General features: G+C 44.2%; 5 protein-coding genes across 5 annotated transcripts; 4 read left to right on the top strand and 1 right to left on the bottom strand.

Moving 5' to 3' along the window:
- Nucleotides 1-1,117: 1,117 nt before the first annotated feature.
- GGI43DRAFT_407791 (uncharacterized protein) lies at nucleotides 1,118-2,181 on the top strand. The gene has a single exon (XM_083206283.1). It carries the CDS (start codon nucleotides 1,208-1,210, stop codon nucleotides 2,126-2,128), a length of 921 nt encoding a protein of 306 aa, XP_083059438.1. The 5' UTR covers nucleotides 1,118-1,207; the 3' UTR covers nucleotides 2,129-2,181.
- A 467-nt stretch (nucleotides 2,182-2,648) lies between these two features.
- Nucleotides 2,649-4,583, bottom strand: GGI43DRAFT_428228 (general substrate transporter; the record flags this gene model as incomplete). The annotated part of the gene is made up of 6 exons (XM_083208930.1): nucleotides 2,649-2,903; nucleotides 2,970-3,431; nucleotides 3,503-3,984; nucleotides 4,050-4,244; nucleotides 4,322-4,508; nucleotides 4,569-4,583. 6 exons carry the CDS (start codon nucleotides 4,581-4,583, stop codon nucleotides 2,718-2,720), a joined length of 1,527 nt encoding a protein of 508 aa, XP_083059437.1. The 3' UTR covers nucleotides 2,649-2,717.
- A 332-nt stretch (nucleotides 4,584-4,915) lies between these two features.
- Nucleotides 4,916-6,658, top strand: GGI43DRAFT_428225 (glycoside hydrolase family 39 protein; the record flags this gene model as incomplete). Its single annotated transcript, XM_083208929.1, has 3 exons — nucleotides 4,916-5,294; nucleotides 5,376-6,166; nucleotides 6,237-6,658. Exons 1-3 carry the CDS (start codon nucleotides 5,113-5,115, stop codon nucleotides 6,656-6,658), a joined length of 1,395 nt encoding a protein of 464 aa, XP_083059436.1. The 5' UTR covers nucleotides 4,916-5,112.
- Nucleotides 6,659-7,476: 818 nt separating this feature from the next.
- On the top strand, nucleotides 7,477-9,541 carry GGI43DRAFT_423537 (glycoside hydrolase family 127 protein; the record flags this gene model as incomplete). The annotated part of the gene is made up of 2 exons (XM_083208255.1): nucleotides 7,477-7,880; nucleotides 7,930-9,541. The coding sequence occupies 2 exons, from the start codon at nucleotides 7,477-7,479 to the stop codon at nucleotides 9,539-9,541; spliced, it is 2,016 nt and encodes a 671-aa protein (XP_083059435.1).
- Nucleotides 9,542-9,927: 386 nt separating this feature from the next.
- GGI43DRAFT_407785 (uncharacterized protein) lies at nucleotides 9,928-13,455 on the top strand. Its single transcript, XM_083206282.1, has 5 exons — nucleotides 9,928-10,207; nucleotides 10,274-11,906; nucleotides 11,963-12,107; nucleotides 12,174-12,724; nucleotides 12,789-13,455. The coding sequence occupies exons 1-5, from the start codon at nucleotides 10,038-10,040 to the stop codon at nucleotides 13,335-13,337; spliced, it is 3,048 nt and encodes a 1,015-aa protein (XP_083059434.1). The 5' UTR covers nucleotides 9,928-10,037; the 3' UTR covers nucleotides 13,338-13,455.
- Nucleotides 13,456-15,302: the final 1,847 nt, after the last annotated feature.

The raw sequence follows: 15,302 nt of genomic DNA, 5'->3' as shown, positions 1-15,302 counted from the left end.
GCCCAGAAAGGGTGAACTGGAAATTGCGGACCGCAGTATGCACAACCCTGTAGTGAATTGCTATGCATCTCCAAGTAGTGTATCTATATCGTATTTTCTATCATATCGCTGTCTTGTAGAGTATTCTCTAGTACCGTAAATACCTTATTTACGCATAAAAATCCTCTGGAGCTTTTTTATTACTCAATGACATTTATATGTGGCATACAAGTAGGATTCTGACAAGCCTTAAAGATTGCTATAACTCAGCCTAAAGTGGGATGTAGTCTCAAATTTACTGGCAATCATATATTCTTGAAAAGTATATTGGTCTCCATTTAAAATCCAGCTATATTTATAATTGCAGAATCACTGGCATTGAAAATCATATTTAAAATCGATTTTTTTTTGGTGTGTTCTTTTTACTCTTGGCGCAAACTGAGTCATAGGAAATTTGTGTTTGAACGGACCTTGAAATTCGATCAAGAGTATTATGAATACTGCAAAGAGATTGAGTAACCAAATTCTACGATTGAAGGCAGAAGTAACAATAACTCTGGCAATACATCGTTTTATACTTAAGAGGATTTAAAGTTGTTTGAAGACGCCTCGGCTTCTTTTCATTGTACATTTTTGCCAATTGGCGCTTCTCAATACTAATAGAACTAGCAATTCTATGCGACCCAATTTCGTTACCAATTAGTCAATTTATATTGCTGTATGTACGTACTTTGTTATTCCTAAACGCGAGTCTCGGCCATCGGAAAAAACATATACGAGTGTAACAAAATACGCGGTAATTATTATGCTACTTGTGCTTCGCGAGAGAAAAGGATGAGTAAACAAAAATTTCGATGTTTACTGATCATAAATGTTGAGTAATCATAAATTGCGATAGTGGTTGCCAAGCCGCCACATCATCGCTACTAGTAAAATCATGACTGCCAAAATACGCATGAATAATGGAAATGGAAATGAAATGAATCTGGGAGACTATGTATGATACGCTATTAAATTTAAGGTATTGTGTAACAATGACAAATAGGAGAGTAACTTCGGAGATTATAAATTACCAAGGGAGCCAATTCTGCATCAGAAATATATATACCTGTATATGCCTTCCTAAAAAAAACTATTAGCAAAATCTCTATCCCGGGTTCTTTTTCTTAAGTGATATACAATATATTTTCATAACTCAAGACAGACGTCCAACCAAATAAACCTCATAATGTCAAGTTTCGAGGCTCCAATTTTGGTGACCGGTGCAGCTGGCCGACTCGGTGGAGTTGGACGGCGTGTGGTGGAATTGCTACGAGATGCCAATTTACCAGTCCGCGCACTCGTGCGTCAAAATGATGAGAGAGCGGACCGATTACGCTCTCTAGGAGCCAAAGTTGTTGTGGCAGATCTCCTAAAAGCAGAAGAAGTTCTTCCGACTCTTCAAGGGTGCCAAAAGATTTTTTTCTGTCTCTCTGTCTCTGCTGATTACCTCGAGGCAACAATGGTAATGGCAGCAGCTGCAAGAGCCACAACAGGCATTGAAATTATTGTCAATTTGTCACAGATGACAGTGGCCGAGATGGATTTGACACATACAACGGATTCGCACCAGCATAAGTTGCAATGGCTGAGTGAGCAGGCACTTAACTGGTCTGGCGTGCCAGTAACTCATCTTCGACCAACTGCGTTCCAAGAAAATAACCTCTTCTGGCAGATGCCGGCAATGGAGATCAAGCAGTCAGGCACGATTCGATTGCCTTTCGGGAAAGGACGCATTTCCCCAGTTGCTACCAGAGACGTTGCTGAGTGTGCGGTTCAAATTCTTTTACATCATCAAGAATATGTCAGCAAGACCGTGGAACTGACTGGCCCAAGCTCAGTCGACATGTTTGAGCTAACCAAGGAGTATGCCTCTGCTACTGAGAGTCCTGTCCAATATATACCAATTCCTTTCGATGCATGGGCCCAAGAAGTGTCTAAAGCCGGCTTGCCTGCGCATGTAAGTAATCATATTTTTACCATGGTGAAACTGGTAGAAGCCGGACGTTACGATAGATATACAGATTCTGTTCAAAAGATTCTTGGTCGCCAAGCTACGCCTATTTCGTCAACGATCAAGGAGAATATCGACAGCTTTAAGATGTTTTGAAGGCAATATACCTCCCTAAGTCTAGTGAAGCTTTCCAAATAGCATAGCATAATATAAATGAATACTCATGTAACAATTGCACAATTTACACGACGAATGAAGAAGGCGCGGCCATAACTAGCTAAACTGGCGATGAGTGCGGCCATCTTAAACAGCGGCAGGCATAGGACGTTAGCAAGCTATCGCCAACTAATGGGAGTGATTTCATATTAGAGATAGGGAAAAAAAAAAAAAAAAACAGGCCTCGTCATGCTATTGCAGTTTTTTTTCAGCTGCCCCGCTAAATGATACTGTACGATATACTGCGCTCTATAGCGCGTCACAGCGGGGAAAGAACGCGACGTTTAGTGGCCCAACACTTAAGTCTATCCGATAGTGAGTTTCACGATCCGGCTGCCTCTAGCTCTCTGTTGACAGATCGAGCTGAGATCTGTTAATGTGTTGACATTGCAATATGATGGGCTCCTTATGTAAATACCATTTACGCAAACTCTTACTAAGTTGTAATACAAAATGCCAATCATATAAAGTCCCATTTATTGCTAAGAAATTTAAAGCTACAGCACCTAAAATCACAGAGGTATTGTACTTATTGTTGCTTGTCTTCTTTCATGCCCTTGCCAAGGACCAATTCTTCATGTGTCACATCAGCCGTCTCTAGCTTGTCTCTATTAGCCTCCTCCCCTGCCTCAACAGCGTCAACTTCGCCAAATATGGTATCCATTCGCTCTAGAGACACCCCCTTGGTCTCTGGGAGAATAAATATAACGCTTAGCTAGACGCAGATGTTAGCCTCGGCGAATTTTGTAAAGGGAGACAGAATGTCATCCTAGTTCCATACCAGACAAAGGGTGTTAAGACCTAGCAAGAGCCAGTAACTTCTCCCGCCAACCTCGCTATTGAACTTCGGCCAGGGTTGGGTGATTGCCAGGAGACATGCGGTCTGTCCAAGCAGAGAAATGCCAAATGCCTTGTCTCGAACTTCTTGTGGAAAAATTTCCGACGCAATCGCAGGAGGGATTGGACCATTTGACCAACAGTATGTCATGCCAACAATGAAGAGACATACAACCTCCATGACAGCTGCTGGCTTGTTATCATTATGAGGGAATGCCGTCGTTAGGCTAGACATGATGAGTAATGCTAGTACTTGGATCGAAAAGCCCGCAATTAATAATGTCTTCCTACCGAACCGGTCTACAGTTACAGTGTTGATGAGCACGATGAATAGCTGTAAAACTGCCTGAACGCCGTTGATGGCCAACGCTTGGTGGCCTTTGTCCCAGCCCAGTGATTTATAAATCTGGCGTAAGCTTAGTAAATCAGACTTCCAAATTTTACTAGTGATTGGATTGGACTAGACTGAGGACATACTATCGCAGCGTACATTGTCAACGCGGCAATACCCCCGGCTTGTTGAAGCGCGGTAGCATAGAAACCGTACAGGAGGCGTTTCCGCAACGCTGCTGAAGTGAAGAGCCGGGTATAGCCAGATTTGAAGCGTTTACGATAGAGGTATGATGCCATGAGCTCATGGTACTCTTCCCGTACATGGTGGGAGTCTGGGGTTCCCATACGGAGTTTGCACAAAATATTCATCACACGATCTATTTCATCTGGATGCTTTTCCAGTACCCATCGCGGGGATTCTGGGTACCAAAAGGATATGAAGATGAAAGCAAGACCAATTGGAATTTGAATTAGGTTTGAAACACGCCAGGCGACGTTAAATGGACGGCCATAGAAGGACATGCCATAGCCAGCCCAAAACGCGATTAGGGTTCCTAGCTGGTAGCCAAATTGCGTGACTGTGCCGACAAAACTCCCTCTTAGCGCTTTGGGCGAGCATTCCGCGACTGTAAATCTCGATTAGCTTCTAGAATGTACAGTAAAATGATGGAAGCTAACGATAGGCCCTTACCATAGAGGCTAGTTGCTATGTAGACGCACCCGAAGCCAAGGCCGCTCAATAATCGGCCGAGGACGAGGACCCCAAACGTGTTTGGTACTACCTGTACTACGACTCCAATAATCATAATGACAATAGATATACGCAGCGCCCACAGGCGTCCTAAATAGCCTGCAAGAGTACCTCCAAAAAAGAGTTGCGCAACACCTAGCCAATGAGTTTAGTAGGCTGTTCGATCAACTCAATGTGGCCGACGAAAAGACCAAAGTAACAAGAGAACGCACCGGTGGCTGCCCAAGGTATGGAAGCAATAATTCCAGAGCGATTGGCATCAACGCTATAGTACTCGACAAATTGATTATCTGCAAGAATAACAGTCATGATACCTGCGTCGTAGCCATTGAAGCATGTCGACAGTACCATGCCATATAGCAAGAGTGCCGCATAGCGATCGCCGGGTGGAAGAAAAGTCTAGCAAGAGACATTAACGGGCTATAACATTTTTTACTTACATTGATTGACAATACTGACCTTCAAGAAGCCCATCGCGTATTCCAGGATATTGCGCTTTTGGGTGCAAGTTGTCAATGCTAACACCTGTTCGATGGAGATTTGCCGACGTAATATAAGAATATTGCCAAAGAAACAAGGCGTAATATTCCAGGTATCTATCGGAGGTGTTTCTACATCTTTAGTACTATTCTTGGCAACATCCGACTCGCTCTTGCTTCACCATTGCCGGATCATCACGCGGGGAAACAGTCCGGGTGGCGCTCTCCGATCTCCACATTTCCACATATATGGCAGGTGAACTCCGGCTAGACCTAGAAACCGCTCCCGGTGGGATACGGAACAGCAATGATTGGCCAAGATGCACACTCACATAAACAACTCTAGGCATGGTATAGGCTGAAGCTACAGTACAATGTGCCATTCTTGAAAACGACTCTCGCGTATGTAGCCCTGGTGTCATTTAAATACTGGGAGTGTCGATAGATGGCGGATTATAAACGCCCTCATATTTTTAACCTTATCATCTACTTCAGCATCGAATTCAAGACTGGTATCTGCCATCATGATTTCACTTCTGTGGCTTGCCTTGAGCCTGATATCTGCCAATGCTTCGCCAGTACTGCAGCAGCGAGCAGATAACACGGCAATTGTGAACCTTGCAGCGTCCCGGGGGCCTTCAAAACATGCTGCGTCTGGCTTTATCTATGGTATTCCCGATAATAGCGGGCAAATACCGTCCCACTAGTCAGCTAGTTTCCTTCCTTACATTCCATTCCGCATTTGTCATTAGATCAACATGTTGTGGCTAACAATTGTGAACGCCAGTTGGAATGATCTTGACATACGGAGTTGCCGCACTGGGGGGGCTCAACTTGGCGCTCCTAATCGTGGTTGGGTATGGGGATTAGGGGAATATCGTGGGCGATTTTTCTCGTCGCTCTCCAACTACCATGCCTGTCGCAAATACAATGCCGAAGTAAGCTGGCTGGCACACGATATCTGGGGAACTGACAATACCAATGCCAGCAGTGTTTGGCCTGGGGACAATGGCAAATGGGACGACTACGAAAATTTTGTCCGCCAACTGTTGAATGATCTCTATACTAACAATGCTATTGACGGCACAAATTACGAAATATGGAATGAGCCTGATATTAGTGTATTTTGGAAGGGCAAAGGGGGTATGCAGCAATGGATTGACCTCTATATCCGGACGCATAAAATCATTCGTTCAGATTCAAGGTTCAACAACATGAAGATTGTTGGCCCTAGTTTGGCCCTTCGTCCAAAAGCGACAAATGTGTGGTGGACAGAATGGTTACGCCAAGTGGCTGGTAACAACACGATTCCGGATCAGTATACGTATCATCTTGAAGGGAGCGAGACAGAAACTGATAACGATCCGAGTTACACAAATGCGAGTCTCTCAGCGCTTCTCAAGACCTATAATGCCCCGCAGAGGCAGATCAATGTCAACGAGTATGCTCAATACAAAGAGATGGTCCCCGGGTCATATATTTGGTGGATTGCGGGACTGGAGCGCTTTGATTTTATCGGCTTGCTTGGAAATTGGCAAAGCGGAACAGTTTTGCACGATCTTTTTGCAAATCTTCTCAGTAAGGCGTTCTTTACACCAAAGTGACTCAATGCATGAAACCGAATAGAGTTTGCTAATAAAACCAACAGCAAAGAAAGCTGATCCGAAGAACTATACAGCCACAGACTACGCACCAGCACCAGGCTATTGGGTCTACCACTATTATACTACTAACATGACCGGCAACCGAGCCACCATCGAGAGATCTGGTGACACATACCTAGATGTGTATGCCACCATCGGGCAGGATCGCGTGCGATTAATGGTTGGCACAAAGCTCAGGAGCGGAACTTGGTATGTGACTCTTAATGGGTTGACATCTGTGGGTAAACCAGCATCTGGATCCCTCTCTATTAGTACATGGGAATTTGATGGAAGCAACCCGCTTGCAGTTCAAGCAGCGCCTGTATTTCGGAATACGGTCGCACACTCGTATAGTGCTGGATCTTTAACTTTTCCCATATATCAAACTGACACTATAGCGGGTTGGGCATTCGAGTTTGACATTTAATGAAGCATTAAATAGCATTTTGAAGTCTCTGAAGAAAAAGCATATTCAAGGTGCTACAAATACTATCCTTTTCAATTATACCTTCATGGACTAGCGATATTCGTTGTTTCGCATATACATGCACACATCTTGTCGATTTGTGTCCGTGCCATTGGCGACATAAATTATCGAATGCCATTACATGAACTGTAACGGTTACACTATTAAGTCATGATGCTGTCATGGACTCGGAATTTTATAAACTACTAAATGATATTGATAACTACCAAATGTGGCGTAAAGAGTTAGGCATTATTATTGAGAAAGCAGGGTGGACATAGTCGTACCCATAGCGGGTTATAATCATGGTACTTCAATACCAAGAAGCTTTCATCCACTCTCTTCCCTCTATTAATCACAAATTTTAACATGGTAGCCTGGGACAATAGACGCTAGGTGTGGTGGCATCAGATGTCCCCACGATCCACCGGAGTTGCCACATGGAGCACCAATTTCCCCTCAGACTGAACAGGGGTCCACCGGAATTCTAAACGGCACATGCTTAAGCTTGCCATGGTCAAGCTTTTGGCTAACCTTGACGGTGGAATTCCAAGAAGAGGCCTCGAGTCAGAGATGGGGAAAAATGGTATCTCCCGGGAGTAAATAACCCGAGCTCGTGATGGAGCATTCTCCAACATACGTCCAGAATAGAGGAAGAAATTCTTTTAGTACGATTTTCCAAAGCTAGGTTTACTGAATAAGTATATGAAGAACCAACCCTATTGGCTTCAATTTACCCAAGCAGTGAAGCTCCAATACGCATCACCGAACTCATCAATATGTCACACCCTCAGTCTGTATTCGATCACACCTCATTTTTCGGCGAGACAATTCTTTCGCGACGAAGACAAATAATTGCCAGCGTCACACTACGCGCTCAATTAGAACAGCTTAAGCAGACCGGAAGATATGACTGCTTTAAGCTTAAATGGCATCCGATTTATGATAACAAGTCCATGTGGCCAGTTCCCTATCATTTATTCTGGGATAGTGATGTCGCAAAATGGATTGAGAGCGCCTGTTATTTTCTACAGAGAGAATATGATGCCAGTATTGACCTTGCCGTCCGGGAATTAGTTGACATGATACGTGGCGCTCAACAACCTGACGGGTATATCAATGTGCATTATACCGTTGTCGAGCCCCAAAAGAGGTGGTCAAATCTTCGTGATATGCACGAGTTGTCAGTATTCTCTACATGAGCGATACGCATAAACTAATTGGATAGATAGATACAATGCCGGCCATCTCATTGAAGCAGCTCTCGCGCATCATAAATACTACCGGAACAATCACTTCCTGGACCCCATTCTCAAATACGTTTCCTTGATTCACAACACATTTGGAAGTAATCAGGATCAATTGCATGCATACCCCGGCCACCCAGAGATTGAAATGGCTCTTTTAAGACTTTATACAATCACTAAATCTCAAGAAGCCTACGAATTGGCCCGCTACTTCCTTCAAGAGCGAGGAAATCTGTCTGGCCAACATGGAATGCATTTCTTTGACTGGGAAGCTCAGCAAAGAAAGGAAAATCCGTACACTCGACCCAACACATATCCTGAAAAGGACTCCCACTGGTACAACCAAGCCCACAAGCCCATTTTGGAGCAGGAAACAATTGAAGGCCACTCGGTACGTGCATTGTATCTGCTAACAGCTGTGGCTGACATGGTACAACTGCACCATAAAAATGACAAGACTTTGAGTAACCCTGATGAGTGGGCGGACGCTGTGTCTCGATTGTGGACCAATATGGTAGGTAAGAAAATGTACGTAACTGGCGGGATAGGGGCAATCAAACAATGGGAAGGATTTGGGCGTGATTATTTCCTACCCATCGGCACTCATGAAGGCGGTTGCTACGCAGAGACGTGCGCCTCAATTGGCGTCATGATGTTGGCAGAGAGACTACTTTCCTACGATCTTGACTCGAGATACTCAGATATAATGGAACTGTGTCTTTATAACAATGTAATGACCGCAATGAGTCTGGATGGAAAAAAATTTAGCTATATTAATCAGCTAGCTAGCTCTGATACTGATGAGAGCAAACGCGAGGACTGGTTTTGGTGTGCATGCTGTCCGCCAAATTTGACTAGGCTTTTTGGCAGTCTTGGGGGTTACGTCTGGCACGTTCAAGAAAACGAAAAGGATGTTGCGATAAATATCCATCTCTACACGACAGCTAAAATGACATACACTACGTCATCGCTTGAAACTATCTCTTTGCAGCAGGTTTCCAATTGGCCATGGGATGGCAATGTCGCTCTGGAGCTAGCTTCGCAGTCTCGGAGTGTCACGATTCGACTTCGTTTACCATCATGGTGCCACGGACAATTTAAATTAACACCACCCCCTGCTTCGCATGGAGATGACTTTTCAATTGAGAAAGGCTATTTGGCTTTGCATCCCAGCTATACGAGCATTCACAAAAGATTTTCCACCACCATTGGAGGTTTTGAGCCGCGTTACATATCACCGCATCCTTACACTGCCCAGCACGTTCTTGGGATTGCACGAGGTCCGATCGTGTACTGTATTGAAGATGCTGATAACTCGTGGCAGCATAATCACTTTCGCGACGCTGCTCTTAAGAAAAGCGAGCCGATCTGGGAGGAGGCGAAATCCATGGCAAATGGAGAGAGCTATATTGGACTACGTACAAAATGTTGGTCGACGACAGAGAATATATCTGCACTCACCGCTGGGCCAATCTTTGATGCATCGATTGGTGAGGATAGATCTGAGAAAAGTGCCATGTTTATACCTTATTTTTTGAGAGCCAACAGAGGTGGTAATGGGGAGATGCGGGTGTTGTTGAGCCGGGGCGAAGAATGACTTCGCGATCGGTAATTTCCAAAGAAAGAGAAATGCAGATATTAAATTGGAGCTTGCAGACATTTCTGCCTTAAAAAAGCCTGGCATCATAGGCCAATAGCCGCCAAGTCACTATTATACAGTGATCTGAATCAGGCCAACATTAGTAGATGCTAAATATGTAGCACGCAGATTATTCCAGGCTATTGTAAATTAGTGGCAATTCAGCAAGGTTCGGACGAGATGGAGAAGGGTGATTGGCGCGCATGCAAACACTGAGCTTCGTGGTACTAAGTGGCGTTCAATGTAAGTCGGGGTTTGTGGGGAAATGCCAATCCCCAGATTTTATGCTAAAGCGGCTATATTGCATCCTCGTTTCCATGGATAAGTCTCGTCTTCTGATCTGTCTTTAATCACCAATGTTGTGGATGATAACATGTCAAATCCAAGGATTGTGGAATTTTCCAGCAAGAAGGATTAGGCTCGAGGAAGTTTTCCTAGTTCTATCATCAAGACAATGCAAGGTTCCGCGGTTGATTCTATTTCGAATTTTGATGGCAGAAAACTCCAGTGCCCAGAATGTAACCGTCGCTTCATACGACCAGAGCATATGAGGCGGCATCTTCGCAATCATGATATTTCGAAGCGATTCACTTGTCATATCTGTAGTAAGCAATTCGCTAGAAGGTATCGTCTTCCTTACGTTACTTGTATTGATCTGTTCAACAAGTACTGTGCTGATGCGGCTGTTAGCGATATTCTAGCTAAACACAGAGCAGCTCATGTTGCCGGCCCATCAGAGGTGCATATTCAGCCTCATTCTAACGGATGCGCAACAAACAAGTCTCGGGCTTGCTATGCTTGCGCTAAAGTAAGAGAGAAATGTAGCAAGGGCTTGCCCTGTATGCGATGCTCTCGCCGGTGCTTAGATTGCGTATATCCGGGAGACCAGCAACAGAATAAAGATGGCCAGCACTCCACTGGAGAAAATAACAATGCAACGAGGCTGCCCAATACCGAGAATATCTCTACCGCCGATCCAGCACTTAGGCCAGGAACGCTGCAAGAAAACTTGGGAGATATCAACGGCGATAGCCATACCCTGACTGACCTTGCGTTTGATCAAACTCATCATAAGTCAGGGAACGCTTTAACTACATTAACTGGGAGGTGCAATGTTGCAATTCAGAATGCTCCATGGCCATCTATTGCCGCTTTTCCAGCCTCCAATAATCATCTTGCGTCCATTTTAGGTTCTGATCCTGATACTTCTGGATCTACCCAGCCGTGGTCATTCCGAAATGTTGGGCTTGAGTCGGATGTGGAGGCCTCAAATCAGCCAATAAACTGGTTACCTTTTGACGAATTGATTGACCCAAATTTAGGATCCATATTGGACGAAACTATCCCTCTTTCTCACTATGACGGCCCGCAATGGCTTTTTATCGATACCAGCACTACAGAAAATGGATCACTGCAAGAACAATCATGGAACTTGGAAATTGCTCCTTTGACAGATATTGATGACAAGAGATCCAATGGCGCTTCACGAAATACATCCGGGCCCGGCTCTTCTCCATCAAAGAGCATATCCTCTTCGGATTTTAAACGAGGAGATTTGTATGCGACAAGCTCCAACGGTGCGCGAAATGCTTGTTCAACCCGAGCAAAGCGTTATACAATATTTCGTACAAATGAACTCCCTCACACTGATTACTCCAATCCGAGCAGTACTGCTATGAATGACAAGGTGGGCCTTCCAGACGATGACAATTTGGACGTGCCCGATGATGGTATTTACGATCCTGCCATGGCGATATCGGATGTCACTTATCACACAATTCTTCAACATTTCGATAATGTTTGTCTCCAAATGCAGTCGCATATGCCATGTTTTGGAACGCAAAACTTTCCGTCATTACCGCTGTTGAATTTGTTTGTAAAGCTATACTTCAAATGTTTCGATCCAATCCTCCCGTTTATTCACTTGCCGTTGTTGGATATTAATAAATCTTGGTTGTTGACAGTCGCAATAGCTGCGATTGGCTCACACTATTGTCAGTCACCAGAACTAACTGCATGCTCCTCGCCGCTTCATGAATTTTGTAGGCGTTTGTTGCAGCAAGAACCTGAGCGTTCTGAAGTGGGATTGGCCGATTTGTCATTACTACAAGCTCGAATATTGAATCACATTGGGCTCTGTTATTCCGAGTCGAGGAAGCTTGACTCCGTCGTAACAAGTGCTTGGAGTTTTAACTTCTCGTTAGTAAATTCACGGAGCCACGAACATTTACTGAAGTATCGAAACGATAGAGTGCTGAAGTCTCATAATTGGGACGAATGGATTGGGGCTGAAAGCTGGCGCCGTTTATATTTCACGACCCGAGTATGAGTACTCCTACCTTTCTGTGCAAACTCATAATCACTGAAGCCTCTCAATAGGTTCTACATACTATGATGAGCTATCACTTTAACCTCCGTATCGATCATGGTGGTGGTATGGCTGCCGACTTTGATCTCCCTCAAGAAAAACTATGGCAAGCTCAAACTCGCGAGGAATGGTTTCAATTATATTTAAAAGTAGAGGGTACGGCGTATTTAATTGGAGCACCTACCCGTTATACCCATGAGATCACGATTAACATAGATGTAGGAAATCCAAATCCATCACTCGGCAAAGCTACAAATGAACTGTTTCAGATCAAGTCTATTAAATCTGATCTTGGAGAGTTTTCTCACTGTATCATTCTACACGAGCTGTACAACGAGATCGCGAACATAACTACATACCACGGCCGGCAGCTAGCATCATGGACTCCAACCTCCGAAAACACAAGCACATTTCCGACATCTTTATCACAGTCGCTAGGTCCAGGAGATAGGAAACTCACAGTATTGGGTCATTCAGTACAGCATTCAAATGCCACATCCGACTGGAGAAACGCCGCCCTTGATTGTATCGATGTTTTACATTGGGCAGCAAACGCGAAAATAGCATCTCTTTCGGGGGTGGAGCATCCCATGGTTCTACACCTTCACTACTCTCGAATAGTGCTTCTCGTGCCGCGTGTGGCATTAATGACTATTGCGGAATTAGCGTTGCCTGTTCCGAATGTTAACACGACCGGTGTCCGATATAATCATAGCCAAAAGGCGGTAGAAGCGGCCGAGCACAGCATTCGTGAATGGACACAAAGAGATAGCGTGAGTCTCATATTTTGCAGTATTTCATCCGTAATTAGCCCTGTTTACTAAACTATCTCTTTAGTCTAAAGCCAGATTGGCAGTTATTCATAGTGGATGTGTCTTTTGGCATATCCGACGATACTCAAGAGCGACGTTTTATGATCCTCTCTCTGCCTTCTACGCAACCTTGGCACTCTGGGCATATGGGTTTTACACGCCCAAGAGCAAGAGCTTTGCCGGTTATGCAGCAGCTGGACTCCCGCGTCGAAGTACCTCTTATCAAGAAGGCGGTGTCTCAGTGGATGGAGGCTTGGATTGTAATAGCCCGGAATCTAATGTAGAGCTGCCGCTTCTATACTCGCGCGACCGTGATCCCACATTCATCCGCCTGGATCGACCCAATGACGACGAAATGGTCCAGTTATTTGTGAGCTCCAGTCAAACTTCAAGAATGAGTGCCCTTGTAAGTGGGGTGGGCGATATATGTGGCCCCGAAGGCCCAGCGCTGGTTTTGAAAGAGGGCAGAGCCGTATTGAGCGCCATTTCGCGAACCTGGGTTAAAGGGAGCCGCTATATGGATATGCTCCTTGCCTTGGAAATGGCGACCAGGAGTAGATCTTCGAGGCACTGATTTATGTATGAATGATTATGCTTTGGGAAGATTGGATTATTATATGGTTCTTACGATATATTTAATATAGCTTTTTGGTTGAGTTTGCATAGGCTATTGAATTAATTTCCGCATAAAAGTTTTGACGCACTCTCGAATGTAGAGCTGACCCCATTCGACTCCAATATCTATAACGACATTGATGACTAAAAATCACAGGCTATAGATATTATAATTCTGCGGAAGATGACAACACGGAATAACGACATTGTGAACTAGGCATGATAATATTCCAGATAAGGTGGGACTTGATCAAGACAGGTTCCGACATGCCTTTAGGAAAGATGACGCGGCATGTTTCGCTTATCCAATGGAGGCCATTCTACACACTTTGGTCGGAGATTGAAAAGCGGTTAGTATACATAATTGGTCTTGCAAGCAGGATCAAGTGGGTGAAAAATTGAGGGCTTAGAGAGGCAATTGTTCATTTGCGGAGCTTCTGGCCAAGATAGATGGCCGGGGCTTGCTGCAGTATAGCGTGTTTTGTAGACTAATTTGCCGCCACTTAGGTTGCTGCTCGGATCATGATAGGTAGGACTACCTGCAGCTAATAAAGCGCTGCAAGAATCCAGGTGGTTCGATAATAGTACCTCATGAATAGGTAACCAATCTATCTATGCCACAGTAGATATTACCTCCAAATATAGTAGCATAGCACTGCAGTATTTAGCGCCTAATACATGCATTTATATTCAATTTCATTAAGCGAACATTTGCATGTACCTATATTACCAGTGGAACGTTAATAATTACCTAGCCTGTGCTAGTGGTTTGGCTAGGCTCTTATTTCATACGCTACCTAAGTATGATTAACTAAATAGGTAAATAAAGTAACACCTAATTTTCCTGTATTTTATGTGGAATAACTCTCAAAATGTATCTAAATGTTAGGTACTTTAACTTTACTAAAAAGAGACCTTTTCATAGTACGAATAGGTAACAGCCATAAGCTTACATTGATATGAAAAGCTAATCCTGCTCTCTAGTGCTGATGCACGTTTACATTAGCGTTCTGTTTTTCCCCCTTATGAATCTCAGCTTTTCTTCCTTATAGTGTGGTCGCCACCATAAAAGTTACTGCAAAGACTCTTCGAGCATTATGGGACAAACAGCATCTATACCGACAGATAAAAAGCGGAAGTTGGAGGTGATAGATGTTGGATTCTCTAGGACCGGAACATTGTCCTATACATATGCTTTAGAAAAGCTCCTTGACGGACCAGTACACCATACGGGTTCTCAGCTTTTGAATCGAGAAGATTGTACGACCAAACTATACTGTCATTTACTTTTAGTTATTCGTATTCGTTAACACCACATAGCATACTGCAAGAAATGGAATCAAATATATCGATATCGGCGCGAAGGTAAGCGTACGCAGCTACTTAAGGCTTTGGGAGATGCTTTCTCGGGATTTGCTGGAGCAACTGATGTAACTGCCTTCGACTTTATTCCTGAGCTCATGGAGCTATACCCAGATGCAAAATTCGTGCTTGTCACACGACCCCCAGCACCCTGGTGGAAAAGTTTTAAGACGGTGGCCGATAACTCAGGAAGCAAAGTAATGGGATATATCACTTTGCCACTGCCCGGTATCCGATGGTTTATTGATACAGCGCGAGGATTTTTTGAAGCGTGAGATACTCCTAGTGCCCCTGATTGTCGTGATAGATAACTGACTAATGGGGTTAAAAGAGCTGAAGATAGAACCGGACAGAAATGCAACCCACTTTGGATCGAGCAACACAACGAGTATGTGCGCAAAATAGTTCCAAGGGAGCGTTTACTTGAAGTGGAGCTTGGATCTGGATGGGAGCCACTGTGCAAATTCCTGGATAAACAAATACCAATTCAGCCATTTCCACGTGCTAATGAGGCTGCAGCAAGGGATAAGTTTGTTCAGAAGATATTGCAAAAAGCAGCAAT

Source organism: Trichoderma evansii (assembly GCF_050947405.1).
Source record: "Trichoderma evansii strain SZMC 28006 chromosome Unknown GGI43scaffold_13, whole genome shotgun sequence".
Classification (NCBI taxonomy): domain Eukaryota; kingdom Fungi; phylum Ascomycota; class Sordariomycetes; order Hypocreales; family Hypocreaceae; genus Trichoderma; species Trichoderma evansii.
The sequence above is the reverse complement of the archived record's forward strand: the minus strand, read 5'-3'. Positions and strand labels throughout refer to the sequence as shown.